The 23137-nt window shown below is 42.4% G+C and overlaps 1 protein-coding gene across 2 annotated transcripts; it reads left to right on the forward strand.

The window, feature by feature from the left end:
* Positions 1 to 228: 228 nt before the first annotated feature.
* Positions 229 to 23137, forward strand: htatsf1 (HIV-1 Tat specific factor 1). 2 transcript variants are annotated; one of them, XM_086008706.1, is made up of 8 exons: positions 229 to 566; positions 3759 to 3913; positions 8348 to 8511; positions 10551 to 10650; positions 12084 to 12173; positions 12289 to 12426; positions 19921 to 20461; positions 20504 to 23137. In XM_086008706.1, exons 2-8 carry the CDS (start codon positions 3800 to 3802, stop codon positions 20704 to 20706), a joined length of 1350 nt encoding a protein of 449 aa, XP_085864832.1. In that variant the 5' UTR covers positions 229 to 566; positions 3759 to 3799; the 3' UTR covers positions 20707 to 23137. The 2 variants fall into 2 exon arrangements, with proteins under 2 accessions (XP_085864832.1, XP_085864831.1); XM_086008705.1 differs by having other exon boundaries at positions 237 to 566; positions 19921 to 23137.

Raw genomic sequence — 23137 nt, forward strand, 5'->3', positions numbered from 1 at the left:
ATATTTCATGCTGTTAAAATAGATGGAATTTTCTCACCTAGAGGAGCAATTTGAAAAGCAGAAGAAATGATCGTTCTCAGTTTTGATGCTATAACCTACATGGCTGTTCATGCATCCATGTGAAGTGACAAATGTTGGCCACACTGACTCTAATCATTTGTGCTGTTGAAGATCTCATTAAAGGCATCAAGGGGGTATGGGGAGAGAGCGGGAATATGGTATTGAGATAGAGGATCAGCCATGATCATATTGAATGGCGGAGCAGGCGCGAATGGCCTACTCCTGCTCCTATTTTTCTATGTTTCTTAATGCTTTGTATGGATTTTTTTTAATTGGAGAGCTGCTAAATTAATACTGTGAGCTGAGGGTACACTGTGTTGCCCTACTGCCTAGCCCCATATCACAATGGTCTTTAGGAAACTTGTAGTGCTGCAAAAATACTCCCAACATTTTGTATATCTCACCTGTATTATGCAGCTTCATTCATATTTAGCAATACGGATTTATACTTTTTACAGGTTGGATTGATGTCGAGGAACAGAAGAACACAAATGTGTACGTGTCTGGTAAGTACTGGGCTGAGGAATGTATGTTTGTCAGTTGACAAAAATTAATCTTTGATTGGTTTCACCATGATGAGATGATTGTTATGATTCTGGTGCATTCCATTAACTTTTCAGGCGTCCAGTTCAAAGTTCCACTTCCACAGGCAAGCCAGCACTCCCTATGAACCGAATATGGCTCTATGTACAAAGTAATCTGGGATAGAGGACTGCAGGGTGAACACTGGGAATTTTTTTTTTTTTTTAGTGGGTACCCACTAGAAATACACTCTTCTGACTGATGAACCGATAACCCTCTGACAGACTGTACACCCCTGGCTACAAATTGCAAATTGGGTTTATTAAGAAATAAAATTGGAAGCAAAAATTAGAAAACATAGCGTTTCTTAGCTATAAGAAATTATAGAACCTGTTACAGAACAAAATGCCTTAAGGGTCTCTCTAGTCTTTCACTTTTACTTTGGACGAATGTCCACTGTGTGAAGTTGATACTTAAAATAGGGTATTTACAGAGTGTTCTACTAGCAGCAGCTAGCACGCGAACTCCCTGTCATGTTAAAACTACAGTGCTCTGGTCAGATCGTACTTTGAGCATTGTATTCAGCTTTGTTACCAAGATAAAATAGAAGCATTCATGCCATGGAAGAGCCATAAGGCTGATCCCTAATGTCAAAGGACTGAGTTTTGAGAAAAGAACCGAAAAACTGACGTCAATTAGCCTTGAAAGGAGGTGATCGAGAGATATTATAAAAGTATGTAAGATTAAATGGCTTCGATGAGGCTAATCTGGAGTATTGCTTCAAGGTTTTCCACAATATTTGAATGAAAGTGTAGGTTAAAACTGATGAAAGGAAAGTTGAGAACAGCTTCCAAATGAACTTCATATAGAGTGATCTGTACTTGAATTCATTTCCTGTGTGTGGGGACACAAAGCTAGACTCCAAAGAGTCAATTAGATGACATGATGGGGAGAGGTGTAGGGTTTTTCCTCTTGGTGGATGAGAATAGCTTCCCTCCTCTGATTCGGATCTTGGGTGCTGGGATGTGAAAGTGGGAGAGAAGTACATGTCAACAGTGATCAATTTGGACAATACGCGGTTCTCTTCCTGCTGCAGCTGTATAAAGAATCTTGATGTAAACCGTGATTTATTTTTGGCATTCCAAAAAAAACAGGTGAACAGGTGTTCCAATCAGCAGAACAAAATGTGTCTCAGTTAGAATATCTTTCAAAATAAGGTTTATTTAAAAAAGCTAATGATCGCTTTCATGTGAATCATGGGTTAAAAGAGCCTCTTAAATTCATAATTTTTCGTATCATTTGGAAAAGCTGAAATCCTGTTAAATACCGGACAGGCGCAATTCAGTATTTGTAATCAGAAATGTAAATACATTTTCTGTAAACAATATGATTTCTAAGTAAAATAAAAGAACTCTAATTTTGTCAAAGTAAAGTTAAGCATTTGATGATGGTTTAAATCTAAACCTTTACTTAAGAGTTGAGAGCTTTTCAAATCCATTCGAAAGTTGTTTCCATCACGCCCTGAATGGCGCACACCATCAATTATAAACTTTTAGAACTTAGATGAAAGTAACATTATCAATTACAAATAGTGGGTTTTAGCATATTCTCTGAAATGAAGGACTTGATATAAGTATGAAACATTACCTGCATAAAGCTTTTAAATTCAGTGCAGCAGTTTCCCAACTAATTTAGAATATCAAGGGCACTGATCAATCCTGTTACAGCGTGAGCAAAGAGAGACTTTAAGGTGTACATTGGAAATTATGCATATGCTTAGACGGCAGAATCCAGGCAATTACAAGCACAACAATATCTGCAGAAAAATTAGGAAGTAGCAACCCAGATGTTTGAAATCCTCGAGTTAAAAAGTCCTGAAAGTTACAAAAGACAATTTCATATCTAAGTTTAATAATATTATTGTGAAGTGTGTAATCTTTTAATTTATTTATGTTTAGAAATCTTATTTTAAGCTTGTAGTTGGGGAGCTGAGATACAAGCAGTTTTAAAGTGTTTTGAGCCTTCTGCTTTCTAAGAAGTTTGTTTAAGACCAAATAACAGTTAATAAATTTGCACATCAGCCCCTGTAGTGGAGAAATTTGGTTGAGTGAGTGATCGATAGGAAGTGAGTATGGTTGTATAATTTTTAATATCACTCGCAAATCTTTGTCCCTATTGAGTGATTCAGAAGAAGCATTTACAAGTACAGGTGCATTATACCATGTAGAACACCATATATTATCCTGCTGAAGTCTGGGTGGATTTTCCTTTCAGGCTAAGGGTCTGATGGATAAGTCAACACATGATCAGTTTACTCAAACCTCAACTAAGGAGATGCAGATGTTATAAAATTAAAAAAGAAAGACTTGCATTTATATAGCTCCTTTCACATCCTCGAGATGTCCCAAAGTGCTTTACAGCCAATTGAGTACTGTTAAAGTGTAGTCACTGTTGTAATGTGGGGAACGCATCAGCCACTTTGCAAGCTCCCACAAACAGCAATGTGATAATGACTAGATAACCTGGTTTTAAAGAAGTTGATTGAGGGATAAGTATTGGCCAGGACACTGGGAAGAACTCCCATGCAATTCTTCAAAATAGTGCCATGGGTTCTTTTATGTCTACCTGAGAGGGCAGACGGGGTCTCGATTTAACGTGTCATCAAAAACCGGTAGCTCTAACAGTGCAGCACTCCCTCAGTGCAGCACTGGAGTGTCGACCTAGATTTTGTGTTCAAGACTGGAATGGGATTTGAACCCATGACCTTTTGACTCCAGGTGAGAGTGCGATCACTGAGCTGACACTGTCTCTGATGTGTGTTTCAGCAGAGTTTTTCTGTAGATTCCAAATGCTGCTTTTAAGGGAAGATTAGCTGAGATGGTTTCCCATTACTTTCCTCGCTGTTTTTATCTTGGGAGTACCTTCTAGGTGGGCTGCAATATACAATTGATATTGTTGATTAATGATCGTGTGACTATTTCTAAGAAGTACTCGTCCACCATTTTCACCTCAAAGCTGCTGGAGTGATTTATTCATAGTTTTTAAATTATTGCCATGTGGTGAAAGGGAAATGCTATTTGGGCAGTCAAAACCTTTATTTCTACCTGGAACTCCTGAAATAGTAATTTGATGTTTGGATATCTGTTTGTTTTAAGTTAGTTAGTTCTCATTTTCAGGGTTACCACCAGACATTACAAATGATGAATTTGTGGAGCTTATGTCAAAGTTTGGGATCATCATGCAAAACCCTGAAACAGAAGAGTATAAAATTAAATTGTACAAAGACAAAGATGGAAATCTCAAGGGAGATGGTCTCTGCTGCTACCTAAAGGTACACAACTATTTGACCTTTAACTGGACATTTGATTTATTAGTGGTGATATCTGCTGCATTCTGTAACAGATATTTAAAATGTGACTCTTCCTGTTTTGAATTATTTTATACTAACTCATTATTTCCACCAAGTGTTCCAAAGAAGTCATTAGCACGACTGGTGATAGAATTAGCACTTTTAACATAAATTAGATGGAGATCCTAGCAAGGCAAAGAGGGCTCAAAACAAATAAATCACCAGTGGGGAGCTGGTTTCATTGGAAATAGGCGAATGCAGTCCCCTTTATCAAAACTGGTGGGGGAAAAAGATCCAGGTAACTGGAGCTGTTAGTTTCAAATCGGTACCGGGGACATAAATGATAGAATTAATTGCCAGGAGTAAACTTGAGGTTACCTGTATGTTAAACTAGTAAACATTGGCTGCAGAACCGGAAGATCCTGCCAGGCTATCCTCTGACCCTTTTTGAGGAAGTCAGTTCCAGTACTTTATGGCATCCTGTACATAGACTTCTAAAATTCCCATGATGAAGTTCCACACAAAAGGTTGTTTAATTGAGCTGGAAATGATGGGGACTCGAGGCAGACCTGCGAATGGATAAGAAATTGGCTGAATGATAAGAAGTAGTGAATACTTGTTGGGGAATTAAGTTTGATTGGGGTGAATCTCTGAGTGGTGTGCCGCGTGGTTGATGTTAGAACTCCCTGCTGTTTCTAAATTTACACTTTAATGATTTTGACTCGGCAGCTCAATGCAAACTGGTCAGATAAAGTCTGATCAAAGAATGGAGAAACTTGGGCTTTTCAGCCAGGAGAAGAGGTGACGTTGTGGGGTAATAAGTTAGTCAATGGTCCAGAAAAGGTAAATCCAGAACATTACATCAAATTAAACTCTGATAGTGGCACAAGAGATTCAGGCTCAACCTAGTGAAAACACATTTAGGACTGATGTGAAGAAGTTCTTCACGAGAGAAGGGCTGAGCTTCTGGGTAGCGTAGTGGAAGCAAACATCTTGGAATCATTTGAGAAACGGTTGGATGCTGTGATGCGCTATCAATTACTCAAAAGACTGAGGTTAAGCGAGTAACTAACAGGCTTTTATTAACAAGAGAATGAAGGTGTGCCTCGAGTGGTCGACCAGTCCAGAATACAGAGGGACTGTGGAGCAGTCACCTTTATACCTGGACTCGTGGGAGGAGTCAGCCGAGGCATGTACAGACATGTACACAGTGGAATACAAACACACCCACAGGCAGGTATAACTGGTTTACCACATGCTGTGACTTTCCAGCTGTGATTGGGACGCGAGTGTGTGAGAAATTTCAAGTGAAATGTGTGTTTGAATGAAACAGGGTACACCAAGAGCTTTTTTTATTATTCATTCGTGGGATGTGGCAGTCGCTGGAAAGGCCAGCTTTTGCTGCCCATCCCTAATTGCCCTTGAGAAGGTGGAGGTGAGCTGCCGTCTTGTGGTGAAGGTACTCCCATAGTGCTGTTAGGGAGGGAGTTCCAAGATTTTTGACCCAGCGACGATGAAGGATCGGCGATATGTTTCCAAGTCAGGATGGTGTGTAACTTGGCGGTGGTTGTGTTCCCATGTGCCTGATGCCCTCAAATCAAATCAAATCAACTTTTATCGTCATTGTTAGTGCACAAGTGCAGTACAACGAAATGTAGGCTTGCGGCTCCCGAGAGTGTACATTTGGATTAAGACATTTAAACATTCAACATACATTTGGCTTGTAGTATATTAACATAAACATAACCATAAAGTGCATTGGCAGATGTGCAGGCTTTAGAGTTTATTTGTGGAGTTCAGTAGGATGACAGCCCTGGGAAAGAAGCTGTTCCTAAATCTGGTCGTACGGGTGCGAATGCATCTGTAGCGTCTCCCAGATGGCAGGAGGGCGAACAGACTGGCTGGGGTGGGTAGGGTCTTTGATGATGGACCGTGACCTCCGTAGACAGCGTTTCTGGTATATGTGCTCTATGGTCAGTAGCCGGGTGCCGGTAATGAGTTGGGCAGTTTTGACTACCCGCTGCAGGGCTTTCCAGTCATAGTAGCTACAGCTGCCATACCATACTGTGATACAGTTTGTCAGGATGCTCTCTATAGTGCAGCGGTAAAAGTTAGAGGGGATCAGGGGTGACAGGTTACATCCCTTCAGCCTCCTTAGGAAATATAGGCGCTGCTGGGCCTTCTTCACCAGAGAGGAGGTGTTGAGGGACCAGGAGAGGTCTTCCGTGATGTGGACTCCGAGGAACTTAAAGCTGTCCACCCTCGTCCTTCTAGGTGATAGAGGTCGTGGATTTGGGAGGTGCTGTCGATGAAGCCTTGGCGAGTTGCTGCAGTGCATCTTGTAGATGGTACACACTGCAGCCACAGTACGCTGGTGGTGGAGGGAGTGAATGTTTAAGGTGGTGGATGGGGTGCCAATCAAGTGGGCTGCTTTGTCCTGGATGGTGTTGAGCTTCTTGAGTGTTGTTGGAGCTGCACGCATCCAGGCAAGTGGAGAGTATTCCATCACACTCCTTACTTGTGCCTTGTAGATGGTGGAAAGGCTTTGGGGAATCCGGTGAGTCACTCGCCACAGAATACCCAGCCTCTGACCTGCTCTTGTAGCCACAGTATTTATGTGGCTGATCCAGTTAAATTTCTGGTCAATGGTGACTCCCAGGATGTTGATGGTGGGAGATTAGACAATGGTAATGATGATTACGATGGTGGTTAGACTTTTTCTTGATGGAGGTGGTCATTGCGTGGCCCTTGTGTGACGTAAATGTTGCTTGCCACTTAGCACCGCAAGCCTGAATTTGTCCAGATCTTGCTGCATGTGGCCATGGACTGCTTTATTATCTGAAGAGTTGCGAATGGCACTGAACATTATACAATCATCAGCGACCATCCCCACTTCTGAACTTATAATAGAGGGAAGATCATTGATAAAGCAGCTGAAGATGGTTGGGCCTAGGACACTGTCCTGAGGAACTCCTGCAGTGATGTCCTGGGGCTGAGATGATTGGCCTCCAACAACCACAACCATCTTTATGCTCGGTATGACTAGCCAGTGGAGAGTTTTCCCCCTGATTCCCATTGACTTCAATTTTTTTTGGGCTCCTTGATATCACACTCGGTCAAATGCTGCCTTGATGTCAAGGGCAGTCACTCACCTCACCTCTAGAATTCAGCTCTTTTTGTCCAGGTTTGTACCAAGGCTGTAATGAGGTTTGGAGTCGAGTGGCCCTGGCGCATCGGTGAGCAGGTTATTGGTGAGTAAGTGTCACTTGATGGCACCATCAACAACACCTTCCATCACTTTGCTAATGATTGAGAGTAGATGATGGGGTGATAATTGACCGGATTGGATTTGTCCTGCTTTTTGTGGACAGGACATACCTGGGCAATTTTCCACTTTGTTTACAATGAGATCAGGTGTAGGACATTGTTAAACCTGAAAGTTAATGAGTTAAACCTGCTTCAAACTAAACTGAATTGGTCATATTTCAGATAATCAGACTTTCTTACAGATGAAAAGCATTAATAAAAAAAAGAGCCAGTCATTTCCTGTTGGTTTTCCTGACCTTGGGTAGCAGTCAGACATTCACTACCTACCAATCTAATTGGCCTCAGGAGGTGTCTGCGGAATTAAGCTGTAATAGACCTCAACTTTTACAAGCAGACTTTTAAGGGACATGGCTCCGCCTTACCTACTTTGTGCATCATGTGGTATAGTGCTTCTGTTATTAAATTGCGCATTTTATTACTTAAAGTGAGCAATGCCATGGCATATCAGCTAGTAATCTTGAAAATCTTGTTTATATGCAAGACTTTAAATATTTGGTGGAACAAACATGCTTTTTTTGATTTGACTGAAATTTTGAATCTACAAACACCATTACCATCCACTTGTATTGATTGGAGTAAATCAGGAAAGCATCAATCACAATCCACTTCACTGGCTTTCTCTCCAGCTTCTGCCATAGCCTCTGATTCAGTGTCAACAATGTTGTAGGAGATCCACTTTTTGTTTTGTTCAGCGTTATTGTTGAATGTAATATTTGAGACTATCGCTAACTTCCTACAACCCGCAGATCTCTGCGCTCCCCTAATTCTGGCCTCTTGTGCATCCCCGATTTTAATCACTCCACCATTGGCGGCCATTCATTCATCTGTCAACGTCCCGAGCTCTGGAATTCCCTCCCTAAATCCTCCGTCTTGCTCTCCTTTGAAATGCTCCTTAAAACCCACCTCGGCCTGTCCTAATCTCTTATGTGGCTCGATGTCAAATGTGGATTGATAACGCTCCTCTGAAGTGCCTTCGGAAGTGATACTGTGTTAAAGGTGTTTATTGCGGTTTGTGTTAGGACTTTCCTTTCCCCACTGGCTGGTGAAAGGTACTTTCTGCCCACCCTTTACACTTTTTTTGTATTCCAGAAAGAATCTATTGATCTTGCTCTCAAATTTTTGGATGAAACTGAAGTGAGGGGATACAAGCTGCACGTAGAAGTTGCCAAGTTCAGAATGAAAGGACAATATGATGCCAGCAAAAAGAAGAAGAAAAGCAGAGATTACAAGAAGAAGTTGCTTCTGCAAAAAAAGTACATTTAAAATCCAATTTTTCCTGATTCGGGAGGCTTTAATTTTTTTATTTGATGGATAGAATTAAATTACTACGGTAGCCATCTGAGGTTTGGTGCTCAATGTCATCAATTATCAGAGTTCCAAGTCAGCCATATAGGCGTAAAGAATAAGGAGCAGCAGCCTGGTGCTTTATCCTTCAGGAATGTGCCCGTATCGTCTAATACCTAATTATACAACAGCTTACCAGGGAATGTAACAATAGGATGCCTTGTGCTCCAAACCGGATATTGGGTCTTTCTGATCTGCCCACTTGTTTGCTTCTCCAATCTCTCCAAAGATGGACAAACACTTTAGTGGGATGCGGCCAGGTACAAATTTGTTGAGTTGCTTTACTTTACAGACAGCAATTCAACGTACAGAATAATAGATATAATTAGGTCTAACCTTAATTCAACTAACTGCAGAACCCTCTTTGAAAACTAGAAAAATAATAAGAATATGCCACACTATCTCTATTAGCGAGTTGGCTTAACATTTCCGAGTCAGCTATCTGACCTGACAGGCCCTGGGCTCGAGATGAGCGAGTTTCCTCTCAGTAGATCAGACCTAGCTAGTTAGTTGACTAACTGCTCATAAATCTTTGTCCCTTTTCTCTGTGTACGTAGCCATTGAGAAGCTATTGCTCTGACTTGTTCTCTAAATTGTCAATAGGCCGGTCAATAAAACCAGTTAAGTTATCACTCCCACCCCCCCCCTCCTCCCGGCCCCTGCGTGTGGGTTTAAAGAAAACACCTCTTGCTATTCTCCAAAATGAATAAGTGACACGCTGGTTTAATGGGCATCAGATGTGAGAACACAATCCATCAGTCTGAAATAGAAATTCCTCCCGGTTTCTTTTGATTTTGAGGAGGAGCTGGGGTTAAAGTAGTATAGTGGTTATGTTACTGGACTAGTAATCCCGGACTAATGATCCAGTGACATGAGTTCAAATCCCACCATGGCAGCTGGGGAATTTAAATTCAGTTAATTAAATAAATCTGGTAACCACGAAACTACCGGATTGTCGTAAAAACCCATCTGGTTCACTATTGTCCTTTAGGGAAGGAAATCTGCCGTCCTTACCCGGTCTGGCCTATATGTGACTCCAGACCCACAACAATGCGATTGACTCTTAACTGCCTAGCAAGCCACTCAGTTGTACCAAAGTGCTACAAAGAAGTTTACTACCTTCACCACACGGACTGCAGCGGTTCAAGGTGGCTCATCACCACCTTCTCGGGCAATTGGGATGGGCAATAAATGCTGGCCATGCCAGCGACGCCCATATCCCATGAATGAATTTAAAAAAATTACAAGTGGCTGCCAATCTACAGAAAAACTTCTCCTCTAACTGACTTCACTAGATGCCTAGTTATAGCAATTAGATATTTTAGCCTTAAAGGGACATGATTAGGTTAATAACAGTAGCAGAATAATAAACTGTATGTTACAGGAAACTTTGTGCTATCCGGCACCGACGGGACCGAGCTGTTGCCGTTCCCTCAAAACTGCCGGACACGCCAGCGTTAATGTTGAAACATACGGAGCTTTTCATCTCCGTATCTGACAACAAACACTGTTGCTTAGCAACAGCTTCTAAACAGTCGGCCCGTACCTTGGAAGTGTCTCTCTGAAGCTGTTGCTAAGCTACAGAGACTTTGCAGAGCCTGACTGTTTGGGGAAAAAAAAAAGCCACGAGAAGAAAAAAAACCTAACAAAACGGCTCCTGATTTTTGCCGGTGGCTCGAGCTTGCCGGACATTTAGCCTCCGGATAACACAAAGTTTCCTGTACATGATATAATACCCCAGTTCTTATAAAATATCATCCTTCAATTTACCAAGAGCAACACCACAGGAGATCTGCTGGTAAATATATATTCTTTGTCTCAAATAACCTATATTTTATATAAAGTTAGTTCTTGCAGTGTGGATTTTTGTGGATACAGAACTCCGCATGTTTATAGGTCCTTAATTTAAGGGGAGCTTTCTGTTGACACAACAAATCCTTGTTGTTAGGCAGCTGGATTGGAGACCAGAGAGAAAACCTGGCAGTTCACGATTCCGATACCATCGAGTTGTGATTCTTAAGAACATGTTTCATCCAAAGGATTTTGAGGTAGGTCGAGGCACAGATGGTCTACGCATTGATGTACTTTTCACATTTATTCTCTGTATTGTTTAAATCCTGTATCAGGATTAAATCATAACCAGGTTTTGTTCTAACCATATTATGATCTAATTGTATTAAGGCTTATATTAAAATGGTCTGCACGAGAAATATACACAGCAAATCCCCCACAACATTTTGATTTAACAGCTGTACACATTTGTGAATCTGCAAAGGACAGTCTACTCTTAAGGGCTCAGAATTTTGTGTTTTTGCTGCTGGTTTTATCCCAGAGTTTTCATGCCGAGGTGGTTCAGTTTGAATCTGTCTTGCACTAATCTTTGGCTAGAAGAATAAGATGGTGGCTACAAGAAAATTCTTCATATGCCAATGCTACTTATCCAATCAAATGCTCTGGTTAGGAGACGGACAGTTTCACCATCGCAAGTTGCCAAACTAGGAAATATCTTGAGCTTATGACAATTCTTTGTCAACTTCGGCACGTACCCATGATCACATAATTCTTTTTTCCTAATGTTAAATAGCATGCATGGCAGTGGTACCTGGTATCTGCTATGTTCTCTGCTTTAAAAACAATTCTTAAATGGTTTCATTTTTAATTGGAGAACATAGCACAGACTAAGTATCATCTGTAATTTTTTTTTACATACTTGAAGGATGTGCGGGATGAGCTGATGCAGCTTGTGACTTTATTGCATTTCAGATTAGTTTAGAGACCGAAGAAAATTAATGGTAAGGCACATTATACGAATCGGGATTACAGAATAGTTCTTGTCAGGGGATTTGTCTTACCAAGACTTCAGATTCTCTACTCACGGGAACATTGGTTGCACAGAGGGGGGAAAATTTCCAATAGTAAGATTTCACTATATACAGGAAACTTTTTTATCTGGCACCGACAGGTCCGGCATGGTGCCGGTTGATCAAAAAGTCCGGATTACAGAGAGGTATACTTACCAAGGTATGAGAGCCCCGTACACGGCCACAAGTGCAGGAGCCCCGGTTACACGGCCACAGATCCAGGAGTCATTGTTGCACAGGTGCAGGAACCCTGGTTACACGGCCACAGATCCAGGAACCCCGGTTACACGGCCACAGGTGCAGGAGTCCCTGTTGCACGGCCACAGGTGCAGGAACCCCGGTTACACGGCCACAGATCCAGGAGTCCCTGTTGCACGGCCACAGGTGCAGGGACCCCGGTTACACGGCCACTAATATATAGCAAAACTTACCTGAACCTACTCCTGAATTTTGCCGGTTAAGAGAGATTTCCGGATATTTAGGTGCCGGTTAAAAGAGAGTTTCCTGTAGTAAGTCGTCTCTTATTGCATGCAGCAAGGCTGTTCAAACCAGCGTGAGAAAATATTACATTCTGAATAATACGGCTCATGTTTCAAATTTAATTAACTTTTTTATTATAGGAGGATCCGTTGATTTTGAATGAGATCCGAGAAGACCTTAAACTGGAATGTGAAAAATTCGGTCAAGTCAAAAAAGTACTTTTATTTGACGTAAGAATTTTTGCTGTTCAAAAAAATTAGATCTATTTTCTACATGACATGCATGGATTATTAATAGACGGTGCAGGAGTGTTTTAATGCTGGATCTGTTCTCTGTCATTTCCAGAGACACCCTGGTGGAGTGGCCTCCGTTGCATTTAAAGAACCAGAGGAAGCGGATCAGTGTATACTGGCGCTTAATGGAAGATGGTTTGGTGGGCGCCAAATAACTGCTGAAACATGGGATGGTGTCATGGATTACCAGGTATGAAAGAAAGATTGGGATGAAATGGTTCTTGGAACATATGTTCAGCCATTTCTGTTGAGTTGTTATTAATTCAAATGATCCAGTAAATGTACTTGCTTAATAGGATCAAGCAATATGTCATCTTGTAAACATAATTGTGCAACATTTAGAGTATTGCTCCACACTTCCCCCCCCCACCCCCTCAGCCTCTAAAACATTTCTGTGCAGTCTTCTCATAGGGTTAAATGATATGGACAGAGGAAAGTTCAATGGCACCAGAATCGCTGAGCTATTGATTTAGTTACTGTGAGACTGCTAGCTACCCTATACACTATTGTGCATCTCCAGATATTTTCCTTTTTTACATATAGTCTAATACTGAAGCAAATGGGCTTGAATTTTAAATGAAAATAAAATGCAGTTAACTTGGAAATGTAGTAAACAGTGAGGAGGATAGCAGATTTTAAGGAGGACATAGACTGACATGTGAAACGGACAGACAGCAGACATTTAATGCAGAGAAGTGTGAAGAATGAGGAGAGGCCAATATAAACTAAATGGTACCATTTTAAGGGGGGTGCAGGAGCAAAGGACTGGGGTTGTACACACACAAATCTTTGAAATTGGCAGGACAAGTTAAGAAGGCTGTTTTTTAAAGAAAAAAGCATAATGGGATTCTTGGCTTTATAAACCGAGGCAGAGAGTACAAAAGCAAGGAAGTGATGCTAAACCTTTATAAATCACTGGTTAGTCCCCAGCTAGAGTACTGTGTCCAATTCTGGGCACCACACTTTAGGAAAGATGTCAAGGCCTTAGAAAGGGTGCAGAGGAGATTTACTAGAATGGTACCAAGGATGAGGGACTTCAGTTACGTGGAGAGACGAGAGAAGCTGGGTTGTTCTGCTTGGAGCGGAGAAGGTTAAGAGGAGATTTAATAGAGGTGTTCAAAATCATGAAGGGTTTTGATAGAGTAAATAAAGAGAAACTGTTTCCAGTGGCAGAAGGGTCAGTAAGCAGAGGACACAGATTTAAGGTAATTAGCAAAAGAACCAGGGGAGATGAGAATTTTCTTTTTTACGTGGCGAGTTGTTATGATCTGGAATGCACTGCCTGAAAGGGTGTTGGAAACCGATTCAGTGGTAACTTTCAAAAGAGAGTGGATACATACTTGAAAAGGAAACATTTGCAGAGCTATGGGGAAAGAGTGGGGAAGCGGGACTAATTGGATAGCTCTTTCAAAGAGCCGGCACAGACACGATGGGCCGAATGGCCGCCTTCTGTGCTGTGTGATTCTATGATAATCCAATTAATACTTAAAGGGAAGCAAAGCCCAGGGATGTGCCATTCCACCAGTAATCATAGTTGTGTTATGCACCTCTGGAACTCTGCCCTTGAACAGCTTGGTGATTCATTTGTTGTTGACAGCTCTACAGCTGTTGATCTGGTCCGGCAGTGTACTTTTCTGAACACATTCCCATCATATGATCTACCGTAGATCAGTTTATGGCTATATATTGTCTTCTCACAGTGCTCTATCTGTGCCGCAGGAATCCTCTGACTCTCTCTTCAGCTCAGCTTTTACAACGATCTGGCCTTTTTTCCTGGTTCTTCATATAAATGAACAATGAAAACCTAATTTTGTTCAATTCATCAAAAACAAAGTCCCAAGTAATAGTTTCACTTAGTTGTTCAGTTCTATTGCAGAATGATCCACTGTCAGTATTTTGATGGTGTACAACTCTTAACTTTTTCAAAGTAGCTCAGCATGGAGAAAGAAAAGAGACATTCTCTTTAATTCCACACACTAGAGCTGTAGCCCAGTTTGAATGATAGCATCTAGTTTCCGCAGAACCTGAACACGCATTAAAACGTTATCAATGTTCCCTCTAATTATTTGTTGGCCCGCGTGACCCTTTTAACGGGCTGCACGGGCCATTCAAAATTCCGTGAATGCGCGGTTGTTCAATTTAAATGCCAGCTCACCGGCTGCGTAGCTTAAAGGGTACATTGGTTGTTATCCTTTGCAGAAAAATCGTCCTGCCTTGTTTCATTACAAGCATGTCACCAAGCCCCGGGACCTGCGCCATTGTACGAGTTTATTTTCCCCAGTAGTGGTTTAATGCCCTAGACTCGGCAGTGAGATCCATAACTTCTGGTGTAGTATCTCTGTCATGGGAACTATAGGAACAGTTATTATAACTACCCTTCGACGGGAAAGGTATTTTTGGCTGGAAGCTTTCAAGAAAAATTAGCAGAATGTGTGCTATGACGAGGATGGCTGTGAAAAGCAAGACCACCATCACTCAATCAATGTGTGTGGGGTTTAGGGGGGGCGGTGAGCCGAGCTGGTAAGTAGATGACCGTTGACTGAGGAAGTCACTATAAGGTAGAGGGATCAGGAAATTTCAAAACTTGATAAAGTGATCATGGGACCAGGAGGATTAAGACTGCAAGTCCCCATCTAAAATCAGTTGAAATATTGAGATAGCACAATTTAAATAAATTGCATTACTATTGAGACACCAATCCAAAGAAAGTAAGAGAAATCTTGCTGATATTGCAGATGCATTGGTTCAGAGCCACCTAGTGGCTAGGGTGTAGAGCTGCATGCAGATTCCAACCTTTTTTTTTCCAATATAAAATAGCAGTTAAAGGTGTTACTGCAATTTAGTGTTAGCTGAAACTTTAACACTGAAAACCCCCATCAGCGCCACCTGCAGGTATTGTAAGCAAATCTTGTATAAAGATGTCATAAAGGCAATTGATGTAGGGACTTTCAATGCATTTTGAAATGAACATTGTGACCCACCTTCCAAATTTTGTAATACAGGAAACTTTGAGTTATCCGGAGGCGAACCGTCCGGCAAGCTGGAGCCACCGGCAAAAATCAGGAGCCATTTTTTATTCTTTTTGTTTCTTTTCTTTGCTTTTTTTGAACAGTCAAGCTGTGCAAGGTCTGTAGCTAAGCAACAGCTTCAGCTACAGACGCTACAGAGACACTTGCCGACTGTTTAGAGGCTGTTGCTAAGCAACAGGGTTTGTTGATTCATACGGAGATGAAAATCTCCGTATGTTTCAACATTAGCTCTGGAGTGTACGGCAGTTTGGAGTGTACGGCAGCAGCTCGGTCCCGTCGGTGCCGGATAGCACAAAGCTTCCTGTAATAGGTACTCGGGAGCGAATATGGCTTTATTCTGGGGTATTGTTTTATGTCAGCAGAAGGTGGAACTTGGTGGGCCATTATGGTGACGTCTGTATCTTGAATGAATGCAGGTGTAAGATTAAAGTCAGTTGCGTATACGCCATAGGTGGAATTCAAGTGGCGACATGCTAAAAATTATTGTAGATATAAGCTCCTCCCTGACTTTAGGCTAAACTAATGACGAGAGTGAGACAAACTTTATTCAAAGATTGAGGATTGCCTTGCTCAATAAGGGCATTTAAGAACATAGGGTCTTAGAGTCATAACGGCACAGAAGGAGGCCATTTGGCCCATCGAGTCTGTGCCGGCTCTCTAGAGCAATCCAGTCAGTCCCATTCGCCCCGCTCTATCCCTGTAGCCCTGCAAGTTTATTTCCCTCAAGTGCCTATCCAGTCTCCCCTTGAAAACATTGAGTGTCTCCGCTTCCACCACTTCCGTCGGCAGGGAATTCCAGGTCATCACCACTCGCTGCATAAAAAAGTTTTTCCTCACATCCCCCCTGTATCTCTTGCCCAAAACCTTAAATCTGTGTCCCCTAGTCCTTGTACCATCAACTTGTGGGAACAGCCTTTCCCGTCTAGCCTATCCAAACTCGTCATAATCTTGTACACATCTATCAAATTACCCCTCAACCTCCTTTGCTCTAATGAAACCAAATCCAGCTTCTCCAACCTGTCCTTGTAGCTAAGATCCCCCATCCCCGGAACCATTCTGGTAAATCTCCTCTGCACCCTCTCAAGGGCCTTCACATCCTTCCTAAAGTGTGGTGACCAGAACTGGACGCAATACTCCAGTTGTGACTTAACGAGCGCTTTATGAAGGTTCAGCATAACTTCTCTACTTTTGTACTCAATACCTCTATTTATGAAGCCCAAGATCCCATATGCTTTGTTAACCACACTCTCAATATATCCTGCCACCTTCAGGGACCTATGCACATTAACTCCCAGGTCCCTCTGTCCCTGCACACTCTTTAAAACTGCCATTAAATGTATATTACCTCTCCCTGTTCCTTCTGTCAAAATGCATCACCTCACATTTCTCTATTAAATTCTATCTGCCACTTGTCTGCCTATTCTGCTAGCCTTTCTATGTCCTGTTACAGTCGATTGTTATCGTCCTCACTGTTTACCACACCCCCAAGTTTGGCGTCATTGGCAAATTTAGAAATTCTACTCTGTGTATTCCAATATCCAGGTCATTTCTATTAGTGGCCCCAGCATTGACCCTTGGGGAACACCATTGTCTACCATCTCCAGTCTGAAAAACAGCCATTTACCACAACTCGCTGTTTTCTGTCCTAAAGCCAATTCTTTATCCAAGCTGCCACTGACCCACCTATTCCATGAGCCTCAATTTTGTTAACCAGCTTTCTATGTGGTACTTTGTCAAACGCCTTCCTAAAATCCATGTAGACAACATCCATTGCATTCCCTTCATCGATCCTCCCTGTTACTTCATCCCTTGGAGAATTCACCTGACATTCATCATACACTTTTTTTGTTTCATCATCATCTCTATCTCCCTCGTCATCCCAGGAACCCTTGCTTTGGTTCCCTCACCCTTCCCTCTTGTTGGAATGTACCTAGCCTGTACTTGGAACATCTCCTTAAAGATCACCCATTTTTCCGTTAGTTTTTCCTGTCCGTCTTTGGTTCCATTTTACCCTGGCTAGATCCTTTTGCATCCCATTGAAGTTGGCCCTATTCCAGTTTAGAAGTTCCACTCTAGATTGTTCCTTGCTCCTCTCCATTGCTAATCTAAATCTTATGATACAATGATCACTCGTACCCAAGTGTTCTCCCACAGACACTTGGTCGACCTGGCCCACCTCATTCCCCAGCACCAGACCCAGCAATGCCTCCTTCCTAGTTGGGCCAAGAACATCCTGGTCAAGGAAATTCTCCCGAACACATTTCAGAAATTCCTCCCTCCTTTCCCTTTACTCTAGCATTATCCCAATCGATATTTGGGTAATTAAAATCCCCCAATATCACCACTCTATAACTCTTGCATATCTCTGCGATTTCCCTGCAGATTTGCTCCTCTACCTCCCTCTCACTATTTGGAGGCCTATAGAATACCCCCAAAAGTGTGATCGTACCCTTTTTGCTCCTCAACTCTAACCAAATGGATTCTGTCCTTGTCCCCTTAAGAACATCCTCCCTTTCCAACACTACAATGTCTTCCTTAATCAGCACTGCCACCCCACCTATCTTTTCTGAACATCTTGTACCCTTGAATATTAAGTGCCCAGTTCTGACTGTTTTTAAGCCACGTTTCCGTTATTGCCACACAATTAATTGTGCTTGTAGCTCACCAACTTTATTCACCACACTTTGTGCGTTTACGTACGTGCATTCTAAACCCATTTTTGAATTTTTCGAAGTCTTTCTTAGTCTGCTCCTATCTAATATGGTACTACTATCTTCTCTAGTACTATCCAACACATTCACTCTTATGCATCGTATTCCTCTTTTCTACTCCTATATGCTGGTGCCCATCCTCCTGCCAAGCTAGTTTAAACCCTCCCCAACAGCACTAGCAAACCTCCCCGTGAGAATATTGGTCCCGGCTCTGTTGAGGTGTAACCCGTCCAGCTTGAACAGGTCTCGCCTTCCCCAGAAATGGTCCCAATGCCTCAGGAATCTAAAGCCCTCCCTCCTGCACCATCTCTCCAGCCATGCATTCATCTGTGCTATCCTCCTATTCCTGTACTCACTAGCATGTGGCACCGGGAGTAATCCAGAGATTACTACCTTTTGAGGTCCTGCTTTTTAATCTCTCCTAGCTCCCTAAACTCTGCCTGCAGGACCTCATCCCTCTTTCTGCCTATGTCGTTGGTACCGATATGGACAACGACCTCTGGCTGTTCACCCTCCCCCCTCAGAATGTTCTCCAGCCGCTCAGTGACATCCTTGACCCTGGCACCAGGGAGGCAACATACCATCCTGGAGTCACGTCTGCAACCGCAGAAACACCTATCTGCTCCCCTAACTATCGAATCCCCTACCACTATTGCTCTTCCACTCTTTATCCTCCCCGCACCCCCACCCCCCGCAACTGAGCCATCCATGGTGCCGTGGACTTGACTCTGGCTGCACTCCCTAGAGGAACCATAGTCTCCCCCCAGTACTCAGAACAGAATACTGATTGGAGAGCAAGATGCACTCCGGGGACTCCTGCACTACCTGCCTGGTCCTCCTCTTCTGTCTGGCGGTCACCCATTCCCTCTCTGCCTGCATACTCTTAAGCTGTGGGGTGACCACCTCCAGAAATGTGCTATCCACGTAACTCTCAGCCTCGCAGATGCACCATCTGCCACTCGAGCTTTGAAACATGGATCTCGAGCTGTCGTAGCTGGTGACCATTCCTGCACATGTGGTCGTCCAAACTACGCGAAGTGTCCAGGACTTCCCACAGGATGTGCACTCCACGGGACTGAGCTGCCCTGCCATGCCTCTATTTAATAGACTAAGAACTAACTTAGCAGAAATAAACTTAAAACTTAAAAAAAAAACTCACCAATCAGCTCGTTCCCTTGTGCCGACATCACTTTTTCTACTCTGACGTCATTCTTTCGGATTCTGCCTCTGTTGAGTTGCTGCCTCTCTTGCTCTGCTCCCGCTCTGGTCTTGCCCAGATCCCATAAGAAATAGGAGCAGGAGTAGGCCATTTGGCCCCTCGAGCCTACTCTGCCATTCAGTAAGATCATGGCTGATCTTCTACCTCATCTCCACTTTCCTGCACTATCCCCATATCCCTTGATTCCCTTAATATCTATCAATCTCTGTCTTGAATATACTCAACGACTGAGTCTCCACAGCCCTCTGGGGTAGAGAATTCCAAAGATTCACCACCCTCTGAGTGAAGAAATTTCTCCTCATCTCGGTCCTAAATGGCCGACCCCTTATTCTGAGACTGTGACCCCTGGTTCTAGACTCCCCAGCCAGGGGAAACATCTTCCCTGCATCTACCCTTGTCAAGCCCTGTAAGAATTTTGTATGTTTCAATGAGATCACCTCTCATTCTTCTAAACTCCAGAGAATATAGGCCTAGTCCACTCAATCTCTCCTAAGTAATTAGTCTGGTGAACCTTTGTTGGGCCTTTCTAGCCAAAACATTTACTTACACAGCATGTTTTAGAATATGTTTGCCCAACTAAAGGGGTATAATCTTTTTACATAAACAAATTGAAATATCTTATTAAGCAACAAAGCGTTTAATCTTATTTCTAGCAGAACAGTAATGTTTAAAAATCACTGTCTAAAAAGAAAAGAAACTTGTTAAATATCATTTTGAACTTCTAGATTGAAGAGACTGTAAGGGAAAGAGAGGATCGATTAAAATCATGGGCGTCATTTTTGGAAGTTGACCCATCCACAGTTAAGTCCTCTGATGAGCAGAAGACGACACAGGCAAGCAGCCAAGAGTCTGCGGAAATCTCAGCTCCTCCAGAGGATAGTACAAAACCGTCAGAGGGCACTGGAGAACTATCAATGGACAGTGTAACTGCTCCAAAGGACAATGGAAAACCATCAATGAACAGTGGAACCCCTCCAAAGGACAATGGAAAACCATCAATGAACAGTGGAACCCCTCCAAAGGACAATGGAAGACCACCAATGAACAGGGCAACACCTCCAAAGGACAATGGAAAACCATCAATGAACAGTGGAACCCCTCCAAAGGACAATGGAAGACCACCAATGAACAGGGCAACACCTCCAAAGGACAATGGAAGACCACCAATGAACAGTGGAACCCCTCCAAAGGACAATGGAAGACCACGAATGAACAGGGCAACACCTCCAAAGGACAATGGAAAACCATCAATGAACAGTGGAACCCCTCCAAAGGACAATGGAAGACCACGAATGAACAGGGCAACACCTCCAAAGGACAGTGGAACCCCTCCAGAGGACAGTGGAAGACCACCAATGGGGAGTGCAACACCTCCAGAGGACAGTAAACTGCAAGATGTGATTGATTCTGTGTCTGAAGTGGAAGAGGCTGAAGAAAATTGGAATGAAGAAAATCTTTCAACAGACAGCAGCATCGGTGGAAGTGATAACGATGCAGAAGAGGAACCATGAATTCTTAGTGGAACCCTGCTTTTAAATGACTGCTTAAAACTCATTTTTATGAGATTGTGAAACATGGTGGCTGAACCTCAGATGTGCACATTTTTTTTAACTTACCTAATTGACAGAAGCTGTAAATTGAAAGAGGTTTTCTTTAATGTGGTTAACATTTGGCAACACATATGTATTTGTGATAAACAATTGTACCGTTGTATGCTAGGAGTATATTTGAGAGAGACACTCAACCATTCTACTGGTATCTCATCCAACTAATTTAATAGCCATCCACCTTTGTTAGAAATGCATTTGGTGGGGTAGCGGGGTGGAATTTCAAACCTTTCTCTTGATTTTCTTTTGCAGTCCTCTTCCTTTCTCCTTTGCTGCCTGAAAAAGCAGTTACTCGTCCTGGTGTACAGATCAGTGGGTGCAGGCTGTCGTTTGGTATATCATCCAAGTGACCATTTCTCATACGATGCCGAGTAGTGAATTTGACAAACTTCAATTGTGTGGGATGTCCCAGCTGAGCGCAAAGCTGTCCCCGTGACATTCACCTGCGTCAGTCAGCTGGAGTCACTGAATAGCAGTAAGAAGCAGGAACCATGGGTGATATTTCTCCCTTTACAGGAAACTTTGGTTTATCCGGAGGTTAACTGTCTAGAATGCTCGAGCCACCGGCAAAAATCAGGAGCCATTTCGTTAGGTTTTTTTCTTTTCGTTGTTTTTTTTTCACCAGTCAGGCTCTGCAAGGTCTCGCTGAAGCTGTTGCTAAGCTACAGAGACCCTTGCAAGGTACGGCCGACTGTTTAGAAGCTGTTGCTAAGCAACAGGGTTTGTTGCCAGATACGGAGCTCAAAATCTCCGTATCGTTCAACATTAGCGCTGGTTTGTCCGGCGGTTTTGATGGGACGGCAACAGCTCGGCCCCGTCGGTGCTGGATAGCACAAAGTTTCCTGTACTTTCTTTCCCCCACCCCCACCTCCCAAAAAAAAAGTTGCGTTTATTGAGTTCCTAATGCTACAAACATGGAAATGACGGACACTGGTCTGTCCAGTCTGTCCCACACAGTTGTTATGCCTTGTACATCACAATATATACACTCCCCACCCCACCAGGAGCCATGTAATCTTCTGGGAGAGGCAAAAGAAACCGATTTTAAAACCCAGGCCAATTTAGTGGGGGTTACTCAATGAGGTAACGGTAACTGTTTCTACCTTCGCTCACAAGCAATGGTGTACTTTGTGGCACCAACATTTTGGAGGAGGAATTCTGGGATGTAGGTGAAGCTACCGTAGGCGTACACTTGTTAGAATTATTTCCAAGGTTAAAAGCTTGTGATTCTATCTGCTGAAATTATTCTTTTTAACATAAACAAAAAGAGAAGCGCTGATATTCTTCCATGTTTTAACAGTGTACACCAGGTAAAAATTCACCATTTGCTTAACAGGTGCCTAACTCTATATAAGTGGAGTAAACTGGGTAGGTAGCTGACTTGGCAAAGCAGAATAAACCATAATGGCTGTGGACCATTCCTTTGGCTTGCATCTCGGGTAGGTACAGTGTGCTGTGCGGCATCTGAAAAAAAAATTGGTCATTTTTTGATTTGATTTAAGTAAAAGTACATAAATATATACAGGCGTGATGAATCTATCAAATCATCAAAATATTAATATTGGTAAGGTTCCAGAGTTTTTTTTGATTTGTTCAGAAACTGTATCTGTCTTCTGTAGAGATGCTTATTTCAACCACCCTAAAAATGATTGGAGAAATTGTTTTAGGCCTTCTGTCAGTGGATGAGTTTTTTTCTCGTCGAAGTTCATAGCTTTATTCATTCGCATGAACTGAAATGAAGCTTCAGTGTCTTTTTTTCTTTAAAAAGAAAGGCTCTATGGTGCATGCAACTGAAATCATCCAATATCTCAATATTCCTGATTCTTTTGCGTGTTTATATATTTTGGAAAGGTTTCCTTCAGCACCTGTGAACCCAACTTTAAGCAAATCTCTGATATTTCCATATAAAATTTAAAAGATCGTAATTTCATTCCTACTGTAAGTTCCCCGAACCATGTTTCCTTCTCTACAGTGTGTGTTTTTTTTGCTTGTAATTTATTTTGCTGTGAAGTGAGCATTTCACAAACTGCTCCTCGCTTCAGGCTTTTATCGCATGTGTCATCTGGGACAAGTTTGAATTTTTCTTTTTAACTATTGTTTTATTGAGATGCTAGGTGGGAACATGTTTAGTGTACCTGTTCCACGTGTGATCATCATCAGTCTCTATAAACTTGCTCATGGCACTGTCTAAGTTGATCAGAACTTCAAAAAAATAAGTCATGGTGTGAAGAATTTTGAAATGTTTTGATAAGAGGCAATTAAAAAAATGTTTTAATTCATAAATGGTCATTGTGAGGCATGGTCAACTTCTAGAATAAAATGATATTGAAGAGGT

This window comes from Somniosus microcephalus, chromosome 16, assembly GCF_052327205.1.
Source record: "Somniosus microcephalus isolate GS21.2 chromosome 16, FLI_Smic_1.0, whole genome shotgun sequence".
Lineage (NCBI taxonomy): Eukaryota > Metazoa > Chordata > Chondrichthyes > Squaliformes > Somniosidae > Somniosus > Somniosus microcephalus.

Bases quoted from the DNA above. Each gene is read 5' to 3' on its own strand.
- htatsf1 (XM_086008705.1), top strand. From the start codon at position 3,800: ATGTCAAAGTTTGGGATCATCATGCAAAACCCTGAAACAGAAGAGTAT. The intron at 3,914-8,347 runs GTACACAACTAT...TTTGTATTCCAG, and splicing joins GTCTCTGCTGCTACCTAAAG to AAAGAATCTATTGATCTTGC. The intron at 10,651-12,083 runs GTAGGTCGAGGC...TTTTTATTATAG, and splicing joins TTCATCCAAAGGATTTTGAG to GAGGATCCGTTGATTTTGAA.